This window comes from Atractosteus spatula, chromosome 6 (genome assembly GCF_055471065.1).
Source record: "Atractosteus spatula isolate fAtrSpa1 chromosome 6, fAtrSpa1.hap1, whole genome shotgun sequence".
NCBI classification, from domain to species: Eukaryota; Metazoa; Chordata; class Actinopteri; order Semionotiformes; family Lepisosteidae; genus Atractosteus; species Atractosteus spatula.
In genome coordinates this window covers 64,865,200-64,888,398 of record NC_142711.1, presented here as the reverse complement: position 1 = coordinate 64,888,398, position 23,199 = coordinate 64,865,200, and the positions used below count along the sequence as shown (strand labels likewise).

At 41.4% G+C, this 23,199-nt stretch overlaps 1 protein-coding gene across 1 annotated transcript in view; it reads left to right on the top strand.

The window, feature by feature from the left end:
• The window catches only part of sema5a (sema domain, seven thrombospondin repeats (type 1 and type 1-like), transmembrane domain (TM) and short cytoplasmic domain, (semaphorin) 5A), a 129,589-nt gene extending 107,242 nt beyond the window's left edge, over positions 1 to 22,347 (top strand). The window contains exons 16-22 of the mRNA XM_088918723.1: positions 5,550 to 5,775; positions 9,715 to 9,924; positions 13,666 to 13,836; positions 14,756 to 14,911; positions 15,985 to 16,029; positions 16,718 to 16,929; positions 21,509 to 22,347. Coding sequence (XP_088774849.1) covers positions 5,550 to 5,775; positions 9,715 to 9,924; positions 13,666 to 13,836; positions 14,756 to 14,911; positions 15,985 to 16,029; positions 16,718 to 16,929; positions 21,509 to 21,628 — 1,140 coding nt within the window. The 3' untranslated portion in view covers positions 21,629 to 22,347. The remainder of the gene's footprint in view (positions 1 to 5,549; positions 5,776 to 9,714; positions 9,925 to 13,665; positions 13,837 to 14,755; positions 14,912 to 15,984; positions 16,030 to 16,717; positions 16,930 to 21,508) is intronic.
• Positions 22,348 to 23,199: the final 852 nt, after the last annotated feature.

Below are 23,199 nucleotides of genomic sequence, written 5' to 3'. Positions count from 1 at the left end.
CATCATCCAGGACCTACAGCGGGGGAGACTCTTTAAGAGCAAAGTGAACAGCAAAGCATGAGAAATCGTTGCATTGCTCAGCAGTGGTAATGGACAAACCATGGTTAGTTGGATTTCATGTAACCAATCTCTAACTTCATCAAAATCTGATTTATTACTTGTCAGTAGCGGTCAGAGAACATCTGGACATAAACTTAAATACAAGAGCAGTTCTGGTGATCATGGTTACACACCTGTTCTGAATGCATTGTTTCAAGCTCAGTGTTTAAAGTGATCCTGTAAAATGTATTGCGTCTACATTCAATCCATGTGCTTTGCCATCATACTTTATTTAGCACATAAAAGGTTCATGGTGCTGGAAGAGTTTTTTTTCTGTGGCTGTTCTCTCTGTGGTCACAAGTTCTGAGGTTCAGGGTGACCTCTTGAGCCGCCCCCTGTTTAAAGCTTCAGTGATTAAAAGTTTTAAGGTTTCAGGGTGTCAGGCGAAGTGCACCCTCTCTCAGATAAGCTATTAAGTGTCCTAGCTATCAAATTTTGGGTGTGTAGTTCAGTTGTTGCAGCTGTGTGGCGAGACAGATATCCCTTCTGGGATTCAGATTGAAAGGCACAGACTAGCATTATTATTTTCTTAATAAAGTATCTGTTATCCGCTGGTAGATGATACAAGAACATTTTAACAATTTTGCAATATTAATATGGCACATTCTTTCCAGAATCTGCTGGACCAAGCAACAGTGTTCATGTAGGAGCGCATGCGATCAGGTCTCTGGACTCCTCACTGGAAGGCTGTGGGTCCAAACCCAGATAAAGGTTCTTCCATTTTGAAAAGAAAAAAAAAGGCACAAGGTTTCAGCTGTGCAGGCTTCTTCAGGTGTGAGGCTTTTGAGTTCCTTTGAAAGTGAAACCTGGAGTAAATATAATGATATTGAAAAGTCTTTTTATTACTTTTTCTTCAAGAAACCAAAGCCAGCTTTTAGATACCTGGTGCAAATTCAAGGATAATCGGAGAACAGTCAGTCACTGTGCCTGTGCAGACCTCAGAAATAAAAAAAGAAATAGGAATAACATTTTCACAAGCTGGAAATAGGGCTTCGGGGCCCATAGGGCATCCCAACAAAGAACCACAGAAGAGTAAGCGAAGGTGCTGGCATGTGCGGTGAAGAATAAACAGCATCTGCACGTGGTCAGCTGGCCAGAGACGGCCAGAGCCTGCAGCTGGAACAGCTGGAGGGCAGGTGCCCTGAAGGATGCTTGGGTGTCACATTGAGGTTTTTAAACACAGCAGGATGCCATCAATTGCTAAGTCTCAGTCAGTCCTTGCTTTCTTTTCCTGTCTAGCCACCATAAATATCTTACAAAGGTGTAGAAGGATTGAGGTGGTTTGGGATGAATGACCCTTTAAGGCCAGTGATTTGGAATCCCTGTTTGGAATAGCAACACGTGACAACTTAACTGAATTGTATTGGATTTTAAAACAGGCCTTAATACATATTGTGGACTTTCAGAATATGGACCTTGTGTCTTCAGTGTTATCACTTATCTGTTACAAAACATAGGAAAGTTAAAGAACATTAGAGGCTGTGAACAAGGCCAATTGGTCCATTTGGACCTTTTGCCAGTGAGAAGTTAATTCAAAGACTCCAGGGTGTTGCTTCAGCTGCAGGGAGGGTACCTTCTTCCTGACTCCCACTGCGCTCGAAGTGCCTCCTCTTCGCTGCTATAAATCTAGTTTTCACTGGTTTCTTCTGGTCCTCAGGGCTGATCTCGATGCCTCTGACGTTTTTCAACAGTTCGTTTCTCAAAATTGTTTCAATTTAATAGTCTTAAATCTAAAATTACTGAAGTGTAAAATTCCTTAGGATTGTATTTTGTTTTATTAATATGGCTTCATGAGCTTGTGTAGTACTGAAACTGTTACATTCACAGATTTAGATTGGAGAGCCTCTGGTGAATACTTATAGCAGTGATAGGATTAGATTGATGATGTTTTCTGTAATGAGCATGAACCTGCTTCAAGTCTCTTCGTTTCAGTAGTCATGTATGCACGTGTGGCAAAAATACAAAATTTCTGTGTGGCCCACACTTCCATTGAAGACATGTCTCAGTCCTGTGAATGTTTTAAGATCTATTCCAGACTATAGCCACTACCAGTACATTCAGGTTGTGCCTTAGATAAGTTTGGTGCAATACCAAATTGTGTTCTACTGATGACATCAGTTTTCAGAAATGCTGATGTATTTATTATTCAGCTTTGTGAAAAGGTAAAAATAACATTACTTTAATATATGTTATGACATAACACTGCTGGCATATGACTAAAATTAACCAGTATGCGTGTATGTCAACTCAAAGTTAGCCTAATAATGTGCTCAATTTAAATGGGCTGTCTGTTGCACTGGGCGGGGGGGGGGGAGGGGGGAATTGTAAGAAGTGATTAGTAGAGTGATTAACAACATGCAGGAGTGTAGCTGAAGGATTTTTTCAAAAACACACTGTCAGAAAAAATATTTTTACCATCTCAATACCGTTCACAAATAGAAAACAAAACGGATTTGCCATCAGGAATGCAGTCAGGGCTGTTAGGAACAGAAGAACAGAGGAGAGGTTACAGCCGAGAGGACGGGTTTCCACCTGTCTGGTCGTGGAGAAGTGCCTCCTGTTCTGGCCTTTAAATTTCCACGCAGTTCCACTTGTGTCTCCTGGTTTCCGTTTCACTGTTCGCTCGGTTTACTTTGGCGGGGCCTTTGAGGATTTCAAACACTAGAGTCAGGTCCCCTCGTTGTCTTCCCTGTTCAAGACTGAAGGGCTCTGTTCCTTCAGTCTGCAAGTGTGGGACTTGCTCTAAAGCCCCAGGGTGTATCTGGTTGCTCTGCCTGATGTTAGTCTTCATGGGAGTTTTGGTTGTTTTTGCCTTTCGATAGTAATAACTGTTATGATATGATACCGTTAAGGATACCTAGTTCTGCTAAAAATGTTACAGTAGGTGCAGTTAGTCTAATCACAGTGGTTTGTTTTGCATATTTTAAACATTTAAACTCCAGATTTCTTTCCTTCAGAAATAATAAAATCTAATTTGCCGCTTTGTCTTGGTCTGTGTGGTGTTTGAACCATTACTGTAGAGCAGCAGGGTTTTTTTAACACCTGTCGTGAAATTTCCAGTCGTAAAATATGACTAAAATTAGATAATTACAAAGTAACAACAGGTGTTTCTCAGTGAAATAAATTGTTCATCCTAAAAACACAATATAAATCCTTCATGGTGCATCCTTCAGCATCTTGTATCCTTGGTCTTTCTAACCGGTTACTTTAGCTTTAGGGAGCAGAGCCTGAACGTTTTAATCCTTTTCCCGTGGCAAGCTGAACAATGAACAAAGAGCTTTTTTATTCTACTTCTTCAAGGTCTGGCAGTCACTCAAACGCTGCACAAAATAAATAAGTGGGGGGAAACAGCTTCTCTGTTTTGACAGTGTACCTTCCACGCTGTCTCCCATGTCCAAGCATGCGTTCCACAGCTTGTGAAGGCAGGCCGTAGTGGGTTATGGCTCACTATTTTTCCCCATCCTCTAATTTTCTATTCCTATCTAAGGTTTCAGGACATGTTGAATATCAATTCCAGGCTCACATGATCGGCATGATCTGTTTGAACCCCTCCAGTTCAGATCTCGCTCCAATAATATCACTGAACCTGCTCTTGTCAGGGTTGTGAATGATTTACCTATTGCGTCTGACTCGGGGACTGTAAGTATCCTTATGCTCCTTGATCTTAGTGCGGCTTTTTACACAGTAAATCATTCAGTGTTGCTCAATCACCTGCAAACATTCTTGTCTATCAGTGGTAGGGTATTTAACTGGTTTTGCTCTTATCTGGCTTATCTTGGTCCTCGTCAACCCCCCATTGGCCCCAGTCAATCACGGTGTGCTGCAGGGTTCACTCTTGGGCCCTTTACTTTTTATTACTGATATGCTTCCTCTCAGTCACATTATATGCAAACATGGTTCAGGTTGACTTTTATACCGATGATACTCAGATTTACAGTAAAACTTCTTCCCCCTCTGATCTCCCGCCTCTGTCACTTAATGTATCTCTTTTTTCTGTGGCCTCAAGCTCTGTCTGACATCAAACTCCCTGATGTTCAACAGCAACAAAACAGAAATTTTACTGGTGGGAAGCAAGTGTCAGCTGGACAAGCTGGAGAGCTTCACACTAATGGTGGATGGCTTAACCATTCGTGCGTCACTTGTAGTCAAGAATCTGGGAGTCACACTTGACCTTTTTTCATCTGGGAAATATTGCCTGCATTTGGCAATTTCTATCAGTGTCCGATGCTGAGTGTCTGATTAATTCATTTATAACATCAAGGTTTGATTTCTGCAAGTGTGTACTCTGTGGACTCCCTACTCTCTTCTCTACAAGTTGCAATATGTCCAAAACTCTGCAGCTAAACTTCTAACTCATACCAGACCTTGGCAGTACATCACTCCTACACTTAAGCGTCTACATTGGTTGTCACATATTCAGTACAAAGTCTTGTTACTGACTTTTAAGGCTTTAAACAATCTGGCTCCATCATGCTGTGCATCTTTGAACTCCTCCTTACTGACTCTCCCGTAGGTTCTGGTTAGCTGAGGCAGGTCCTTTGCTCATTGCACACAGGGCTAAATTCGAGACTTTGGGGGATCGTGACTTTCCTGTCGCTGCTGTCTTTAAATCTAACTCAAAACTTACCTTTTTACAAGGGCCCGTGTCTGATTATCCTACATTCTATCCTGTCTGTTTTGTTTCATTTTTACTTTTACCTTTTTTTGTCTACATTTATCAGAATGTACAGCGTCCTTGGTATGGATATAAATAAAGTATTAATACTATTATTATTATTATTATACAAATAAAAGATTAGATGGGGAAGTAGATGCAGTAAGTATGTATTCCACACTTGAAGAGTTAGAGCCTAAAAGAAGATACTGTATCAGAGACAAGACCAGGAACACTGGAGAAATAGTGTAAAAAGACAATAGAGTATTTTAATAGGAAAGTGAAAGTGAAGCTGTTTATTTCTAAATCACAGAAATTATGACTCTTAATTCATGCTGTTAAGAATACAGAATGTATTGTATAAAGATAACTGTGGGCTACAAAAGAAGTGCGTAAACAGTTTTAGTCCCAAATGCCTTGAAATGTAATGATCCAGCTAAATCAAGCCATTAAGAAACCAGTTTGTTGGTTGTTAGGAGTGTTGATTAGAATCCATTTGAAATGCCATTTTCAGCTGTGCACAGCTGCAGCATTTTTATTTTGTGAGTTTGCCCACTCCATGTTATGAATTCAGCCTGATCAATGACCTTTTCTGCTTGAGTTGTTTGCTTCTTGCCATGTTCAGCACAGAGTGTAATGGGGACGTTTCACATGAGCCAGCAGAACGGCGGTAGGAAACTCGGGGACGGTGCTGAGCTTGACACTAAATCACTGCAGTTATTCGAGTCGAAACATGTTGGATTTCATGTGGGGATAATAATACAGTTATGATGCGTGTTTTTCAACCTGTCCCTAGGAGTACCAGTCCTGCAACACCCTCTCCTGCCCCGAGATGAAGAAAACAACGCCCTGGACACCTTGGGCGCCCGTCAACATTTCGGACAATGGGGGCCACTATGAGCAGCGCTTCAGGTACACCTGCAAGGCACGAGTGCCCGAGCTCAGCCTGCTGGAAGTGGGGCGCCAGCGGATCGAGATGCGCTACTGCTCCAGCGATGGCTCGACGGGCTGCTCCACCGACGGTGAGCTTCCCCTCGCGCCTGGCCCCAGCGCGGGCCTTCGTCACACAAGCCCGCTTCGGCACAACTGTCCCTCCCATCCGTGCCTGGCAGTCTCTGTCAATCTGTGAAGGCTGGAGGTTAGAGACATCTTGCTGTGTTGAAGGGCTTGAATTCGGGTTGATGCTGATGTGGTCAGTGAGTCTTGTTTCTGCATCTTCTCCCTCGAAACTGGGTCATTTCCAAAAGGGTTTGACCCTGTGGTCTGATTATGGTTCATTTACACCACAGATATTTTGAGTTGTGTAGATTGGGTTTGCAATTATTAGAACCATTGTAATATTGTTGGCTGAATCCTGCAGAAATATCGGAGCGCAGTTTAATTTTAAAATATCTTTTTTATTATTTTAGAGCAGAGTAAAGTTCCAAAAATGTTATCACAGAGGACTTCACTGTTAAATTCAACTAGGCCCTTGTGATATTATGAAGGATCCAAGATGATCTCTACAGTATTTCTCTTATCTTTAATTTTATATAGAGATTTACTGTATATATACATTTTATGGAACTAAAGTTTACTGTATATCCGTGCTTCTTTTTCATTTTACAAAAATGGGGGTTTTGTTCCCCCCAATTTCTATGGAGCATTCTCCATATAGACGGAAACTATCAAGCATTTCAGCAAGCCGCCACAAAATTATTACTGTCAGGCTCAGCAATAAGTGGCAGCCATTACAGCTCTGAGCTTTTACACTGCACGGGGGATCACAGATGACAAGACCGTGGGAAAAGGTTACAAACGAGAGGAGGCCATGCAGCCCATCCTGCCTATTTGGTAGTTAGTAGCTTATTGATCCATGGGCCTCATACAGCTGTTTCTCAAGGGAAGCCAGTGTACAGGCTTCAACTATATAGCTGAGAGAAAGTGAGCTGTAAGACTCGTTAATGCTGAACACACTGCACTTTAAACCACTGCGCAATCATTTCTTTCATGACCCCAACAGCACCTTCTGCATTGGGGACACACACACTTACACGGTTTCACTGGGAGTAATGGGTCTGGACACACTTAATCCCAACCAAAGGTGGGTGTGAATGTGCCTATTAATGATGTAATATTTCATGTAAAAGACATTCTCTTGAGCCCTGTAGTTAGTGGTCATGAAAGCTTTTGTACGCTGGTAACAAATAGATGAACAAACAGAGGAAATGTATTCAGCAGAGTCATCAAAGTGCTTAAAGAGAAGCCAAAGATATTGTACTCTAAAATCTAAGATGAACCTGCTTGTGTCACCCCTCCACGTTCAGGCTGGTCCAGACTTAATTTGTAAACACAGTTTGTAAACATTTTGTCAATTGAATTTTGCTAATTTGTACCCTGTTTTAAAAAGTTTTCCCTTTTTAAGCCATGAGAACTTTTTATACTGGCTACTGAGTAAATTAAACTCTGTTTAATCTAGAGGATGGGTTCCAATGTCATGGAGTGGCCACAGGCCGTTCTGATATATGGAAAAGAACAAACAGTTGAAAAAGATGGTGGACCCCTCATTATTGATATAAATCTGCTACATGCAGGTCATTGAGAGAGGCAATGAAAAGGGGCCTCCAGACTGCTCAAGAACCAGTATTGTGAGGCAATTGAACTCTGGCATGGCCACACGAAGGGAGTGGTGTCAGATACGGTGTCAGTCTCTGCAGCAGGTGAAAACTGCACAGGGTCTTGCAGTAAGAACCAAGAACTGTTGCATTTAGTTTTGTAAGACTTCTGCTGCCCTACTGATGTTCCAACATGATAGTCTCGCAATAGCCTCGTTAAGCTTTAAAACATTTTTAATTTAAATAAGAACAGATTTAGGCCTTTTTGTAGATGCGGAATAATAGGTCTGAAACACTGAGATTATTGTTTGGACAGAAGTCATGGCTTTAAATGCAGTTTCAGTATGCCACGCACAGATAAGTGGTTTTATTAATTTTGTAGCTCTTGCCACTGTATTAGTATGACTCGTTTTATTCCCTTCAACAACAGTCTTGAATTCATGTGTGATTAGGTTAGCAGAGGGTATCTGCCTCTTAATGTGATTAATCCCAGCTGCTGTTGATGCATGTTTTGAATCTGGCCTCATGTCATTAAAAGTGCTTTCAGTTTCACCAGAGCATTGCTGACACTCTGTTACAGTTTCTTATTCTTAATGATGATCGTAAATGAATTATTCCCCAACCTTCATTAAAGAAAGATTAACACATTTTTACTAGTTTTATGCTTGACATCCCTTGTGATTTTATAGTTTGTTTTCCATCTGCCATTGACCTCCTGTATCCGACCCCTGGAGTCTAACTGGGGTTTCCACTGATTCTTATCTGAGGAACCCCAATATTCTGTAGGGATGCCTGGAATGCCATTCAGGCTAATTGAAGCTATAGACCCATTCTTGATATTAAAAGGATACAGTAGATTGAAGAATGTGGTGCCGATTTCTTCTTTAGAGAACAGGGAACCCCCTGGAGTACTGCGAACCCTTATTCATTGTCTTGCTTACATGTGATTATATAAGGCACTGTCCAGCAGAATAGAGCAGTGCATTATAAACAGCATTACCAATGAAGGTAAGATCGTATTACTGATTTCCCCGGGGGCACCAGGTTCATATTGAACTGTTATATACAGTGAAATCTCAGACTGCCTCTTGAATTTCTCCTTTTTCAGGAGAGGTATTGATCTTTAAACCCCATCAACGGCATTCAGAGTGGGTCCCGGAGCTGCTCCCAGCGCACTCCTGCTTTAGTTACTTTCAAAATAAATCTGTTAAAGTGAAAAGGAATGTAGCTTCACTCAATAGCCATCTTTCCAGTTAAACGTTTTTAGACATGGCATACTTTTGATTCTTTATTTGTTATTATATCTATTATACAGTATATGTTAATGGGATTAATAACTGCTCTCAAGATTGCTGTGATGTATTCAAGACCTATTGAGAGTTTTCTGCCATCCATCCAGGGTTGCGTTAGAGGAATGCTGTATGGACCCCAGATGCTTTTAATTTTCTGGACGATGCACACCATAGCACTGCCTCCATCCTATTAAATTCCTGCTTTCACTGAGTGACAAAGGTTGTAACGAACAATTACAGACTGGAAACAAACAACAGATGTTTAGCGAATCTTTGGTAGTTTAATCTTTATCTTTATTGTGCTGATTTGTTCTTTGTACAAGTGAATGTATAAATTTCAGGTAATGGAAATGGGTATCTGAACAGCTCAGTTAAACAGTATATGCAGCAATATTAAGATTGAAGAGTTTCATAAAGAAGTGAAAGGCTGTGGTGGGCAGCTACAGTCATGAGATGGAGACCATAGTCTCAGGCCGCTGCAGAGCTGTGTGCAGATAGTGAAATACCTGTCATGGGCCCAGGGTAGCGACAGAGGATGAGCCACAGTGGTGAAGTCTGCACTGCCCCTACCTGCCTTTCTTCCTTACACCTACCTGAAATTCTTCCTTACACTTACAAAGCGCTTTTCTGGACACTCCACTCAAAGCGCTTTACAGGTAATGGGGATCCCCTCCACCACCCCCAGTGTGCAGCACCCACCTGGATGATGCTCCAGTACTCTCCCCACACACCAGCTCTCAGTGGGGAGGAGAGCAGAGTGATGAAACCAGATCAGAGATGGGGATTATTCGGAGGCCATGACTGGTACAAGCCAGGGGGAAATTTGGCCAGGACACCGGGGTCACTGCCCAGCAGGGATTCGGATTGTCAATTGTCAACCTCCACATTCATACACAAATGAATGACACTGAGTGACAAAAGCCTTAAATGAGTGGCCAAAAACCATGTTGAGGGCAAATGTACTGTAAGTGCTCAGACAGTGTGACTTTAGGCTGGTGTCGCTTTTTCTTGCTTTCTAGAGAGAGTTGCTGTTGGAAAACGAATTTCACATTTGCTCCGTGCTATGCCTCTCCAGGAGACCTGCTGCGCTCCGGGCGGTTCACAGCCCACACTGTCAACGGAGGCTGGTCCTCGTGGACTCCATGGTCCCAGTGCAGCCGCGACTGCAGCCGCGGGATTCGCAGTCGGAAACGCGTGTGCAACAGCCCCGAGCCCAGATATGGCGGCATGCCCTGCCTGGGGCCTTCTCTGGAGTACCAGGAGTGCAACATCACTCCCTGCCCAGGTGAGAGAATCTCAGCGCCTTACTTTGTAGTAGAACTTGCAGAAAAGCTAGGGAGCTACATGTTGTTGTTAGCATTGTTATGAAATGGAAAAGCTTCCTAAATATAGTCCCAGATTATGTCCACAAATTAGCTCTTAATTGCTACATACCATTGTTCTGACAAAGGTGACACGATAAACAAGAAAGGCTTTTGTAAATTATGATTTTACCTCTTATAAAAGGAACGATTTGGAAAAGCCACCTTTTATATTTTAAACTCTCAGTTTTTAAAAAAAAAGGGTTTTCTGATTCTGACATAGTCAGGATGGGTAATAGATTCCCTAAATTTTGATGAGATTCGAAAAACAATACAAAAAAAAGAACATCTAACTTTAGTTTTCTTAAATTAAGACCTGAAGTTGATGTTGAACAGTAAACCAGTGGGTTTTATTTCCTAGCTGACATATTTTCTGTGGAAAATTGTCTGTTTTTCACCTTTACATTTTTAAGAATATGCATATTTCTTGAGGGAAATGTTTTCCTTAACAAATTTTATTTCACATGTTCAGCCGAACCCCAATTTCAAAAATCCAAATTTAGGGTTTGACCTGCATCTGAACTTTTGTTTACAACTTTTTCAATTTCTGAACGTTGTCTTTACACTGTTTTTTTATGATATAGATACTTTGGGTCTTATTGAAATTACTGAAGACAAATAAAAAGCAAATAGTTGCTGTTGGCCTCTCCAGTGAGTTAGGGTTAGGGTCCTCCTAGAAAAATCAGTGTAAGAAAAACAGTTTATTTTAAGCTACTTTCTGTTTTCTTTTGTGAGGTGAGAGGATACCATCGTATTATCTTGATGAGGCTATAAAAAATCATGCTTTGTCTTATGCCAGACAGCAACCATTCTGCATTTCACATTCATTGACAGTACGCATTTAATCTGCAATAATCCCACTCTGATGCCTGTGTGTGTTGCTTAAGGGTTGAGTGCAAGGGTTTCAGGATCTGAGGGAGGAGTGCTCACTCCCTGGGATTTCCTGTCTGCTGTATCTCAGGCTCCACTCCACTCTCCACTCCAACAGGGCATCACAGGAGACGGCTTTGCCCTTCCACCGACCGTCTGTTCTCGTTGTTTTACCAGTCATTACCAGGGCTAGGATGACTTTCTTCTCTTGTCTCAAATCACTTCAGTTTATAGGGAATTGAAGACTGCTGTAAATTGAGGGCATTCCTGTTCAGGATGTGCTCGGAAACAATTGTTTCTCTTCCTTTTAAAACTTAACAGATCAGCTGATCGGTTTAGCACTGAAGCATGAGTGAAAGCAGGTGGAGGCTCCCACGCCTGCTGGCGATGTGCTCCAGCTGCTGTGTTCTGGGAGCTCTGTGTTGGGGTTAACCCTAACCCTAACCCTAACCTCTGTGTTAGAGCCCTTAGAGATGAACCTCTGAGCCCTTGTCCGTTCCTTTCAGTTCCCATGCTACAGACTCAGCGTCTGCAGTTTATGGGTCTAACTGTAGCCAGGAAGGCGGTTTCACAAGGTTTGGTGAAACTTGGATACCCCTGATACCCCGCTGACATAAAAACCATGAGCGCGTGGTCAGCTGGTTTCTCCTGTCCCTTGTGAACGTTTCTTTTGAGCCCCTGTTTTTCTTTATAAATGTTCGAACTGTTGTTTTCTCGAAATTGAATAAAAAAAATCTTTATGAAAGGTCAGGAACAGAAACAGTCAAATAGAAATCGGATAATATGATTTTAACTTCTAGCTCTTGTTAAGTTTTAGGCTGCGCAGGCTTTGTTTGCTCGTCAGTGGCATCGATTCCCTTTCCCTCTTGATTCGTCCAGTGTGGACTGGACTCCTTACAAGTCTGTATCCACTGCCTGCCTTCGCTCTAGTATTGTATTTAATGCAGCAAACGGATTTCAATAATTCAAAGCCGTGTCATTGTACGGCAACTTTTGGAGAAATTGTTAACTTTGCTTGAAGACTGTGCCACATTTACGTCTCCAAGCAGGATTAAGAGTGGCCTTAATGTTGTAATGCTGCACTGCTTGGGCAGCAGTGTGGAGCAGTGGTTAAGGTTCTGTACTTTTAACTTGACAGTTGTGGGTTCAAATCAATAATCGGCTGAAATGTAAAAGGATGCACAAGCAAGATAGAAGCACCTTGAAATGTTGTTGGTGAGGAGAAATAGACTTGGCTATTATTAGGAAGACTGTGTAATTATGACAGTGCTGTTGTACACTTGAGCAAAGCACTTTACCAGGATTGCTCCAGTAAAACTCCCAGCTGTGTAAGTCACTTTGGATAAAAGCATCAGCCAAATAAATGAGTAATTAGCAATCCAGATTCAGGTGTTACAAGTACATGTGGGTGGTACTAGCTACAGTACATGGTCCAAAAAGGTGTTGCAAAAAAACATACAGTCACATACAGTACAGCATTTACATTACCCATAAAAATGCAAACAGTAAATAAATTAACGGCAACCACTGCTCCCTGTTCTTCAATTCTTTTGCCAATTGAATTCTGTTGCCAATTCTTATTCACCCCGTTCCTTCCGGGTCAGCAGTGGCTGTCTGCACAGCCCTCTGGGCCGCCCACCGCTGAGCCGCGCACCCCTCGATGTGGTGGCCTACAGGACAGCCAGCATCAGCCAGAGGAGCGGTGCGCCTGTCTCTGGCTCATTCCCAGCTCTCACGTGCTCTGCAGCTCCCCCCGGCGGCCAGTGGTGCTCCTGCACTGGGGTAATCCCAGTCACAGTACGCTAGTGTCTTCCTAGGCTCTGAGGACTGCAAGAGCAAAAACTGTGGACGACGCACTTGAGAGCCCCTCTCTGCGCTTTAGTGCCAGAGGGTCCCTCCTGATGTTCCTCGCTCACTGAAAGTGTTTGGCCCATGTGCTCACCAGGTGGCATTAAAAGCATCAGTGTCCCATGTCTCTTGCATGCTGCACCATCTATGTTACTTAAAACAACAATCCTGATGATTTGTTTACCTTTAATAATCCACAACAAAATATTGTGGGCCAGTGTGTGTCGGCAAGAAACGGACCTGAAAGCAGTCAGATGTAAAAACCAGAACCCCCCTTCTTCTCTCAGCAATTACTGCAACCCCCTGTTGCTTAGTAACTTTACAGCAATGATGAAAGAGCCAAGGGAAGTAAACAAGTATCAAGGGAAAAAATAAACCCTGATCGTAGATGAACGCTAATGCTCCTCATATCCCTGTAGTTTTAAAGGCCCCCCTTATATGATCTGTGTGTGGGGCCATATTTTCTTTGCTTCCTGCTACTGGGTGATATACGTCAGCAGTGCTCCTGTACTCACCCACTCAAACCTGCAACTCCCCCGCCAGGTTGCCAACTGCACTCCCAGTGCTTGAAGGCAGGTGCTTATCAACTACAGGCCTCTGTCCTTCTGTCCTTCAGTCCTTCAGTCCTACCAGTAAATTCCCACCATAAAGTCCTGAACAAGTAGCCCATGGACTGGGGTTTCGATTCAGTCCTGATCACAGCTCAATCTGCTCCTCGTCCCCTCTCACCCTGTAGAGAGTTATTCTTAGTCAGGATTTCTGTGCTGGAATAGGCTGAACAACATGTGGCTACATGCCAACCCAGGAGGTTCTGCTCAGTGGTGGTCAGTGCAGTCCTCTGTGCTGTATAGGCCCACGACTTTTGTTCTCACTATTAGTAGCTGTAGCAGCAGCAGCAGCAGCAGCACCTTGTCAGGAGCCACTGACCTCTCGGTCTTCCTTTGCAGTGGATGGGAGCTGGTCCTGCTGGTCGCCCTGGTCCAAGTGCTCAGTCACCTGCGGGGGGGGGCACTACATGCGCACTCGCACCTGCACCAGCCCCCCCCCAGCTTTCGGGGGGGACATCTGCCTGGGGCTGCACACGGAGGAGGCCCTCTGCAACACCCAGCCCTGCCCAGGTACGCAAACCCAGACTGTGCTGGACTGCAGCTCAGCCCCTCCACACACACACACCACCCTTTCTGTATCTTCATTTTCACTCTTGCGTCTCAACTACAGGAAGCCCATTCAGGAGGAATGAGGAATCCCAAGAATTAGGTGCACTGGGGAGGAGTATGGAGTATGTACAGTAGGCATAGTGAGATTAGGTCTACCTGCCTGGCCGAGGGCAGCACCCTGGTCACAGGACGGGGAGGCTCGAACTCACTGCAGAGTCAGAAGTCAACCAAGGGTTGATATGGAGTGGAGGAGAGATATGTAAAACAAACAAGAAAAGAGGGAGGTTTCCTTCTGATGCACCTGTATACCAGAATGATGGGAAATAATATCAGGAATTATGATTTAGAACAGCTGGAGTGAAAGTGACTTGGTTGTCATCATCCCTCCTGAACTCCCCTTTGTTGAACGTTTTAAAGCAAACATTTGTATTGCAAGTACACCGTTCTGCTACCATTCATTGAAACAGATAACACTGCAGGCTTAACCAGATAAGAAAAGAAATATGCAGTATTGCTTTAAAGCACCTTAAATTAGGTTTGCAATGGTTACAGAGGTCTTAGTTAAAGCGGCTTCGAAATAAATCACAACCGAAGATCGGATTCTGATTAAAATACGGAGAAGTGGAAAAAAACAATAGGTTTTCGCACTACAGAATCAGACCCGTTGTAGTGAGGGTGTTAGGGTTTGTTTTTAATAAGAAAGCGCACCTGAGTAGATAACCACTGATTGTGGAAGGATTTGAACAAACGTGAGAGCAGGTGTCTTTTACAAACAGGGGGTACGTCATACTCCCCTCCCCTCCTTGCGCTCGGGTGGAACAGACTTTCTGAGAGCTGTCTGACCGTCTGTCTGCACACCCCCACGCCCCCCTCCCCTCAGAGAGCTGGTCCGAGTGGTCCCGGTGGTCCGACTGCGACTCTTCCGGAACGCAGCTCCGCGTCCGTCGTTGCGATGTGCTCTTCCCGACCGGAAAGCAGTGTTGGGGTAACAACACCGAGGCCAGGGCTTGCCTCTCGGACTCCAACCTCATACCAGGTGTGTATAGGGACTTTCTCCAGCCGTGAGACAGGCTGCATGCACTGCCCCCGGCCTGCAGAGGAACAAGAGACGCGCCGCGACACTTTGACTCCATGATTCTCGGACGAGATCTGATTCCCCCCCCCGTCTTATTCGTTATTGGCAGAGCTTCACAGTCGCATTTCTCAGTCACCCACCGAAAAAGCTCAGCCCGCGGTTTGCTAGAAATTGCTTTTCTCTAGGAATTGTGGTTTGGATCACGAACAGTCTGTGTACTACACGACTGAATAATGCCAATATTTGCTTATTCCACGATACAAGGCAATAATAATAATGTAATTTTCTTTAGCGCAAAAGAACCATGCGTTTGCTCTGTTATACTTTAAAATAATTGTACTTATTTATTTATATTATTATGAATCTTATGAATAATTATGTATGTATAGTTTTTCACAATCTTACCCCCCCCCCCTTGGAACTTAACAATTGTCTGATTCTTAAGTTCTGCGAAGCTGCTGGTGCAGTTAAACCGATTTATGTCTAGTGAAATTTTATCTCCCTGTGCGGTGGTTTTGTTACAGTTTATGTGCTTAGGAAAACTTAGGGGCCCCCAGGTTTTTGTGGGAAATTGAACTTTAAAAGAGAAATGATTGTATTACAGTCATGGGCAGAAGGCGGAATAGTTTTCATTCTTCAGCTATGAAAGTTAAAATAATGCTCTACTTATGAGCTCTTAAGACATTGAAAAAATATCACACATTACAAATTTAGTTATTGACTACACTTTATTAAAAAAACAGATCATCCTGATAATACCTCACAGACCTGATAATACAGTACAGCAAGTATCACTATTCAATCTATAATTTTATATAAAAACTTATAGCACCTAGGAAAATCTACTACCTTATCCATTTTAATGAGACTTTATAGTTATGATAAAGCACTACAGGTACTGATTTAATCATTAACCATTTGAATTTTATGATAATATGTTTCATTTTAGGTTACATTTGGCTGTAAAACTCAATGCTGTTAAAGATCTCATTAATCAGTATAATGAGGACAATTAATTTTATTATTTTTCCCAGAAATCTCCATAGCGCGATCAAGCCGAGAAGAGAGACACTGTGGAGGTAAGATTTTATACAGGGACACTTGTTTCCTTTACTGGGGTGTGAAGTAATTAAGGATCTAGTTTCTGGGTGATAAAGGTCTTCATCACCTACTTTTAAGTGGCTGATCCATGCTGTTACCTCTTCTGGTACAGAAAATTCCAGGTACTCAGCTCTGAGAAACTGATTCAGCTCAAAGAGCACATATCATTAATTCAAAAAGCATTACACAAATCACTTAACTGCAGTATTGTATACGGAAGCCAAAATAATGCAGGTATTATTTTTAAGGAACAGGAAAAACACAAACTAAGCAAAATACACTATTCAAAACACACTGAGATGTACTGTATGGTCTGAATGACAGGTTTCTATCTATTGAAAATAAAATGATACAAACACTTAACCATAGCATTATCAATAATCATTGTTACAATAGCAATTGTCTAAAATACCATTTTTGCTGATATGATTAAAGATATGTTATCCTAAGTACAATGTGTAGTTTTGTACTTCAAATGGTAGGAAACCTATAGCAAAATTGTATTTTATATGTCACAATGTGTATTTAGTTTAAATGGATATTTACTCAGAATTGAATTTACTCAGACGTTCAGTTCTTCATTAATTTAAAGTTCAGCAATATTTCCAGTGAACTTCCACGCAGCTGTGTAACTGCTCAATATCCCATTTGTGTCACGCTCCGCAGATTTTAACCTGTTCCACATGATTGCCGTGGGTCTGAGTAGCTCGATACTGGGCTGTCTGATCACTTTGCTGGTGTACACGTACTGCCAGAGGTACCAGCAGCAGTCTCACGACGCTACTGTCATCCACCCCATCTCAGCAGCGCCTCTCAACACCAGCATTACAAACCACATCAACAAGCTGGATAAATATGATTCTGTGGAAGCCATTAAGGTGAGTGAGAAATGTGATCTGGGGGACTTTCAAACAGCCAAAAGCCATGTGGGGGTGAGAAACAATCCACCAAAGACACGTGCACTGCTGTCTCCTCTGCAGACGAGGAAGAGAATACAAGGGGGATTTGTGTTGTAGGCAGGCTTTGCTGTGCAGAAATGCAGATGAGGACATCCATCCTTGGCTGATTTAAAACCTTTTGCATCAGGTGTAGTTGAGTTTACTCCATTGCCCCATGCAGTTCCGGATGGGCATCTTGGAACTGGCCATTGAAGAAAGGCGGTGTGTTCATAGAGAATTCTGGGAATCCGTCAGCCATCTTTATGGTGCATGCAAATGTTAAAACAAGTGACGTGGGCGAACACAGAACAAAAATACTGATCAATGAATTTGACAATTAAAGGCAAAGCTGTTGATTCAAAATCATACTGAAACTAACACAGATAATAATTTTCCTCAGTTCCCTCTAAGTCATTATCTAAAATACAAATGAAAAACAAACTGACTTGGCGTCCGTTTACATGCTATTTGCCTGTCAATGTGCCTTGCCTTAACAGTAAGTTATTCCAGAGGAGTCTGCACTCCTAAGTTCTTGTTTCATTGTGCCTTCTCCTTTGTGTCACAAGTCAAGTCCTGCAAGAAAACCTAACATGTGGCAGCCTCATCTGTGGAAGCAGCATCCATTCTGGACTGCTGTCATAAATAGGCAGAAGACCTGCTCCAGAAAGCCTGATTGAAAGCAGAGTGGACCAAACAGAATTCACAGATCTTCACAGACCACCTGTTGTGAGTGACCCTATGCCTGACCTCAACCCCACACCGTTATGAAGCATTCTTGATATTTCCTAGGGACTTGCAGATATTGCAGTGAACACTCCTGGACTGGATGGAAGTCATGCTCATGCTGTTGACAGAACACACTGTACAAGGGGGCAGGAGGCATGTTTTGCATCTCCTTAACCCATAAAAATCCTTGCCTAATGTCACGTGGGGTTGAGGAGTGCATTGTCCTGATGCTGTTCCACACTGCCTTGGAGAGTTCTGACAAAGAACCACACACTTCCTGCTAATCTCCAGGACACATTGCTGAAGATCATTCTCCCCATTCCTCTTCACAGCCTGATGTGTCCATACTGTTCCCATTGGATGACCACAGCATGCAACAACCTTTGTCTTCTAACATTGGGATATCAAGGGGCCTGGAGAGTTCCTACTAGCTTTGACCAACATTTCCTCATCTGATTATCCAACCTCTGCCGATTTCCGTCACTTCCTGCAAACCCCTTGTCTGTGGCAGGTCTGCGTCCTGAGTTCTCTTTCCAGACAGCACCATCATCCATGCCATCTAGTAGTTCTAAAACTTGTGGGAAGGCAGTGTAATCATGAATCAGAACTGTACAAATCCATTGTGGTTGCCTCATACAGCTTCATTAAGTTTTTTTATTAGATCAATTGATGCACAAATGAATCTCTATTACCAAGGCAACATTAAGCAATTAAGTAATTTTGCCTCGTCTGTGTCGATGTTCTCTTGTACACTGAAAGTAACAACCTGGTAGTAAAACAGTTTCAATTGTCAATGAAGACATCCAAAGTCAAATTACAGTGTAGACAATTATATCATGTTGGAGGCTACGGGTGATGTAATGTAGAAGATGTGCTGTTTTAATCAACAGATATCCAAGTACAATAGTCACCAAAATTTGAATTCTCTTTTGTATCTTGTGCTAAATAGGGATATTATTTAGATTTATAGCTATACATATCTTTAGTGGATTGGAAGATTACAAAACTGAGACTTGGTGAAAGTGGTGCAGCATATACTTTGTATTTTAATCATTTAAATTCAGTTCAACAACAGTCTGCAGCCTGTTTATCAGGAGAAGAGGAACAATATGATGTACAGGGATGCAATCCAGTTCCATATTCGTTTTACTTTTGTACTTCTTCTTTCAGATGAGAAAAGTAGACAAAATAAGAAATTTCAGATATTAGCTGAAATGTTTAACTTCTTTTTATATCAGCTTTTCATTTTTGACTCAGTTTGACTCATCTGCTCAGAAGCCGTTTATGTTCTTCAGAATTTTTTCACAGATTCTAATTTCAGCATTTTTACATACTTGAGCATTTCTTGTCACTCTGTGATACTTGGTCAAGTAAAACAGTACAAGTTGCTGCTCATTAATATATTTCCATTTATGACAAACCTTATTACACAGCAGATTCATGGTTTAGACAGTGATGGTTACATTGCATTTCCACTAAAGTTGGGAGATAAATGGACTTGTCTGAACCTCTGGCCCCTTTAGTGATGTTACTATATCGGACTTGCAAACATTTTGCTCCTTGTGGTTCTCCACCTCCAGTCAAATCTCAGTGGCTCTGTTTGAAGATGTAGCAGGTCTAGTTTGGCAGGGGGGTGTTTTTGCATGAATGCAGTGGTGGGGGGGGGGGAATGATGTCATGATAACACCTGTTAACACACCTCTTCCAAACTCCTCCAAATTGTGGAGCAACCTCAGCAACTGTGCCATCTCGTTAAACTATCCCAAAGGAGATCTTTGAACGTGGTAATAAGGATCTTGTTATTATGTTATGTGGATTAAAAGATGTGGAGCAAATTATTAAAAGATGTGGAGCAAATTATATTTCTTTGTATGAGTGAATTGAAAACCAGTTTGATTTGTACAAAGCAATAGCAGTAGTTGTAGAAGTGAATTCTTTGCCACTTCAGTATCTTTGATATTAAGGCCATAGTGTTCTGTATTGTCGACAGTATAATTCAATGTTTTGTTTGCCAAAATCACTGACACTAAAACTCAGTTTATGATGAATCAAGGCAAGCTGCTTCTCACTTTCCATCACCCTGTTATCAATCCTTCCAGCAGACTTTACAGGTGATGCTGAAGGCTAATCCCAAAGCACATATAACTCAGTTTTCTCTTCATAGCTACAGCCTGCCAAGTGATGTTGTGTATACATTCGTCACTCAGTTTGCGAAGGCAAATCATTCAAAAACATTTGATGTGCAAAATTTCAGATTACAAAATTACATTCCCATTACTATGTATGTAACTGAAGTCTAGGAAATCACGCAACATTATTCACTGCTACTATTATTGTTAGTCAATTTAAATTAGTACAGTAGCTAAAACTACTAGTAGTAGTTAAGACAAAATATGTAAAAATTGTAAACAGCTGAACACGCACAAGTTCAAGGCAATGCATATGTCTTTTGATTGATCACCTTTTTCAGTTTGCAGTTTTACGAACAGGAATTTTTTTCCTTGCTTTCTTTGCTTTGTTAAAGTTTTTTGTACAGAAAATGTTAAAATATGGAGAATGTTCAACACTAAAACTTGTTAAGTAATAACTATAATAATAAATAATAATAAACTTTATTTATAGAGCAATTTTCATACAAATAGAAGCTCAGTGCTTTACAAACCAAGCATAAAAATAAAATCTTAAAATTTAAAGATATACTGTACATTCAGTTGTAAAAAAATAAAGCAATATAAATGCCCATTTATGCTTTAAAAATAAAAAAATAGGAAAGTTGTAACAAAATAAAAACAATAAGGTATAAATAAAATAGAAAGATACATACAAAAAAATGAAAAACAATTTAAAACAGTGTACCGAGCTTGACTGCCTAATAAAGAGTGATAATGAGTTCCATAATTTAGAAGCATAAAAACAAAAAGTGGCCTCTCCACTCTTTCTGTATTTCACATGTGGTATTTGCAGATCTCAGGTCACATAAGGAAGACCACAAGTGAAATAGCTATAAAGCTATAAATAGCCTTGAATCACCTTTACTTTGTTCTAGTGAAAATGGCTTTGAACAGTGACAAAACAGCTACTGTATTAAAACACATGCTTCATTGTAGCAAAAATGCATATAAATTGAGTGTTCCTAAATTGAAGTGTCAGTGCGGAAAGTTATTCATTTATTTTCACCAGTCAAAGAACAACATTCTTTTCAAAAGAACAGACATTTATGTAGCGCCTATGACACTTTACGCTAAAAAACACCCTATACTCAGAGGGTAGTGAGGACATTTTGCTAAACTGGCATCTCATGAAAACACATTGACAAAAATTACATTTTAAAAACATGAAAATAAATGCCACAAATTAATACTATGGTTGTGCCTAGAACTGTAATAATGTATAATATGTATGGCCACTTGAACTGCATTTAAATCAATTTGTCTGCCACAGTAAGCGAGTTTGACACCTCTGGACTAGAGGACCCAGTGCAACCCAGGTGCTCCACCTGACCCCCACAATTAAGAATGAATTGAATTGAAGGCACTAATGTACAGAATAAAAATACCAAAGTAATACATATTGGTGTAATTATGATGAACAGCAATAATCTGGACACCTGTTTGGAAGAGAATGCTGTGCTTTGGAATTAGAGGAAATCACCTCATATCTCCAAGTGATTTGGGAGACAAGTCATAATCACAGTGTTGACATACACTCTATGTGGTTGATGAAATCAATGTTGTATTCACCTGATGCATCTGTCACATATTTCTGACACTAATATGTCTCTTTTTATTTTCAGGCTTTCAATAAAAATAACCTTATCTTGGAGGAAAGAAACAAATATTTCCAGCCTCACCTTGCTGGGAAGACTTACACTAATGCCTATTTCACAGATCTCAACACCTATGATGACTATTAAAGGGAGTTGTGTTGTGGGATAGAACACTTTTCTTCTCTCAGATCCCCTGTGTTGAGTGAATCTGTCTTTTTGCTTTGTTGTTGCTAATGAAACTTTTAACACCCCCTTGGAACCTCCTAGTCTTTGGTCATTCTTCACTGCCAAACTAGTAACAGGAAGCCATATACTGCAAAGCAACACAATGAGGACACAACGCGGTCTAAGTGCTTGCAACTAGTTTTACAAAACTCAAAAGAAAGGACATGATGCTCTGTAGCCCAAACAGGAAGCAGGACTACAGAGGACATCTGGAAGAGTAGCTTGTTACACCTCTGGACTCTTCTTAAATCTACTCAAAGAACAAACTTTGGAAGATACCACAAGACTGCTTTGCATGACTTCTCTGACCTCGTTATCTGTTGCTTCTTTATTTGCATGGTTGATTGCATTCCAAAGCACTGCGTTTGCAGTACATGGACTGCTTTGTCTGAGCTGCTGGGCACGGACAATTCCCTGCCATGTCCCGAGGATTGTGCACAGCGACCCCTGCAGGCCAAACCTGGAAGTGAGTCATGTCTTCAGACAAAGCTAGACAATCAAGATGTAGATATTTAAGTCTCTGGCAAGATGTGTTCATGTTTTTCTGTATTGTATGGGGCCTTTGTTAGTCAGATAACTTACCCATGGTTACAAAGCCAGTGTAAAACAGGTCAGATGTACAGTAAACTCATTTTGAACCATGTTTGTGTATTTTTGGTTGTTCAAAGATTCGGGGAGCAGTACAGCTTTGCTTCTCTGCTGTACACGTGTAACACAGAAAGGGAAACAAACATTTGCATATATTTCTGTGTGAATTGTGTGTTATCAATTTTGGGGGAAAAGGGAACAGAAAATGTAGCTGAAAATAACAAAAAAACAGGAAAAATCTAAACCAAAGGCTTCACCATCAAGTCTCTTGAAGAAAGCGTTGCAGGTTTCCAGTTATCAAGAATTTATAACCTGAAATCTGAATGACCAGGCCTGTTCTTATAAATGTAAGGATAAAGGAAATTAAATCTACACTAGGACTCTTTAGAGTTGTTTAGTCCTCTTGTAACATTTCACTAAAGCTCCTGAGGATGTGGTGTCCATTTCAACAGTATTTAGATCCTAAAAAAGTAAAATACTGCGCTAACGGAAGAGTCACACTATTCTCACCCCTTAACAAAGGGCTGTCCTTTGTCCTGTTTTGTACTTTTTTTATGGAAATTGTTACTCAAAACCACATTACAGTGATCCCAGGCCACGTGCTCAACTTGTTAGCTTCAGTGCAGAGTGGAGAGCTACAGTAATGGGGGAGTTGAATGTGTTTCTTATACAGTACATACCATCGCAATGTTGCGTAGCACCCATATAATATAATCACATCAAGTAATAAATATGAAATATTACAGTCTTAAATTTGTTTTTTCTTCTTGTAGAAGAGACAGACACTAACTCCATCTTAAAAATGCCTCCATCACTATAATCATTAGCATCTGAAAATGGGATATTTGAATTGCTGCAATTGTTTTTCTTCATGCACACAGGCCTTTCCCTAAATAAGTTGTTTT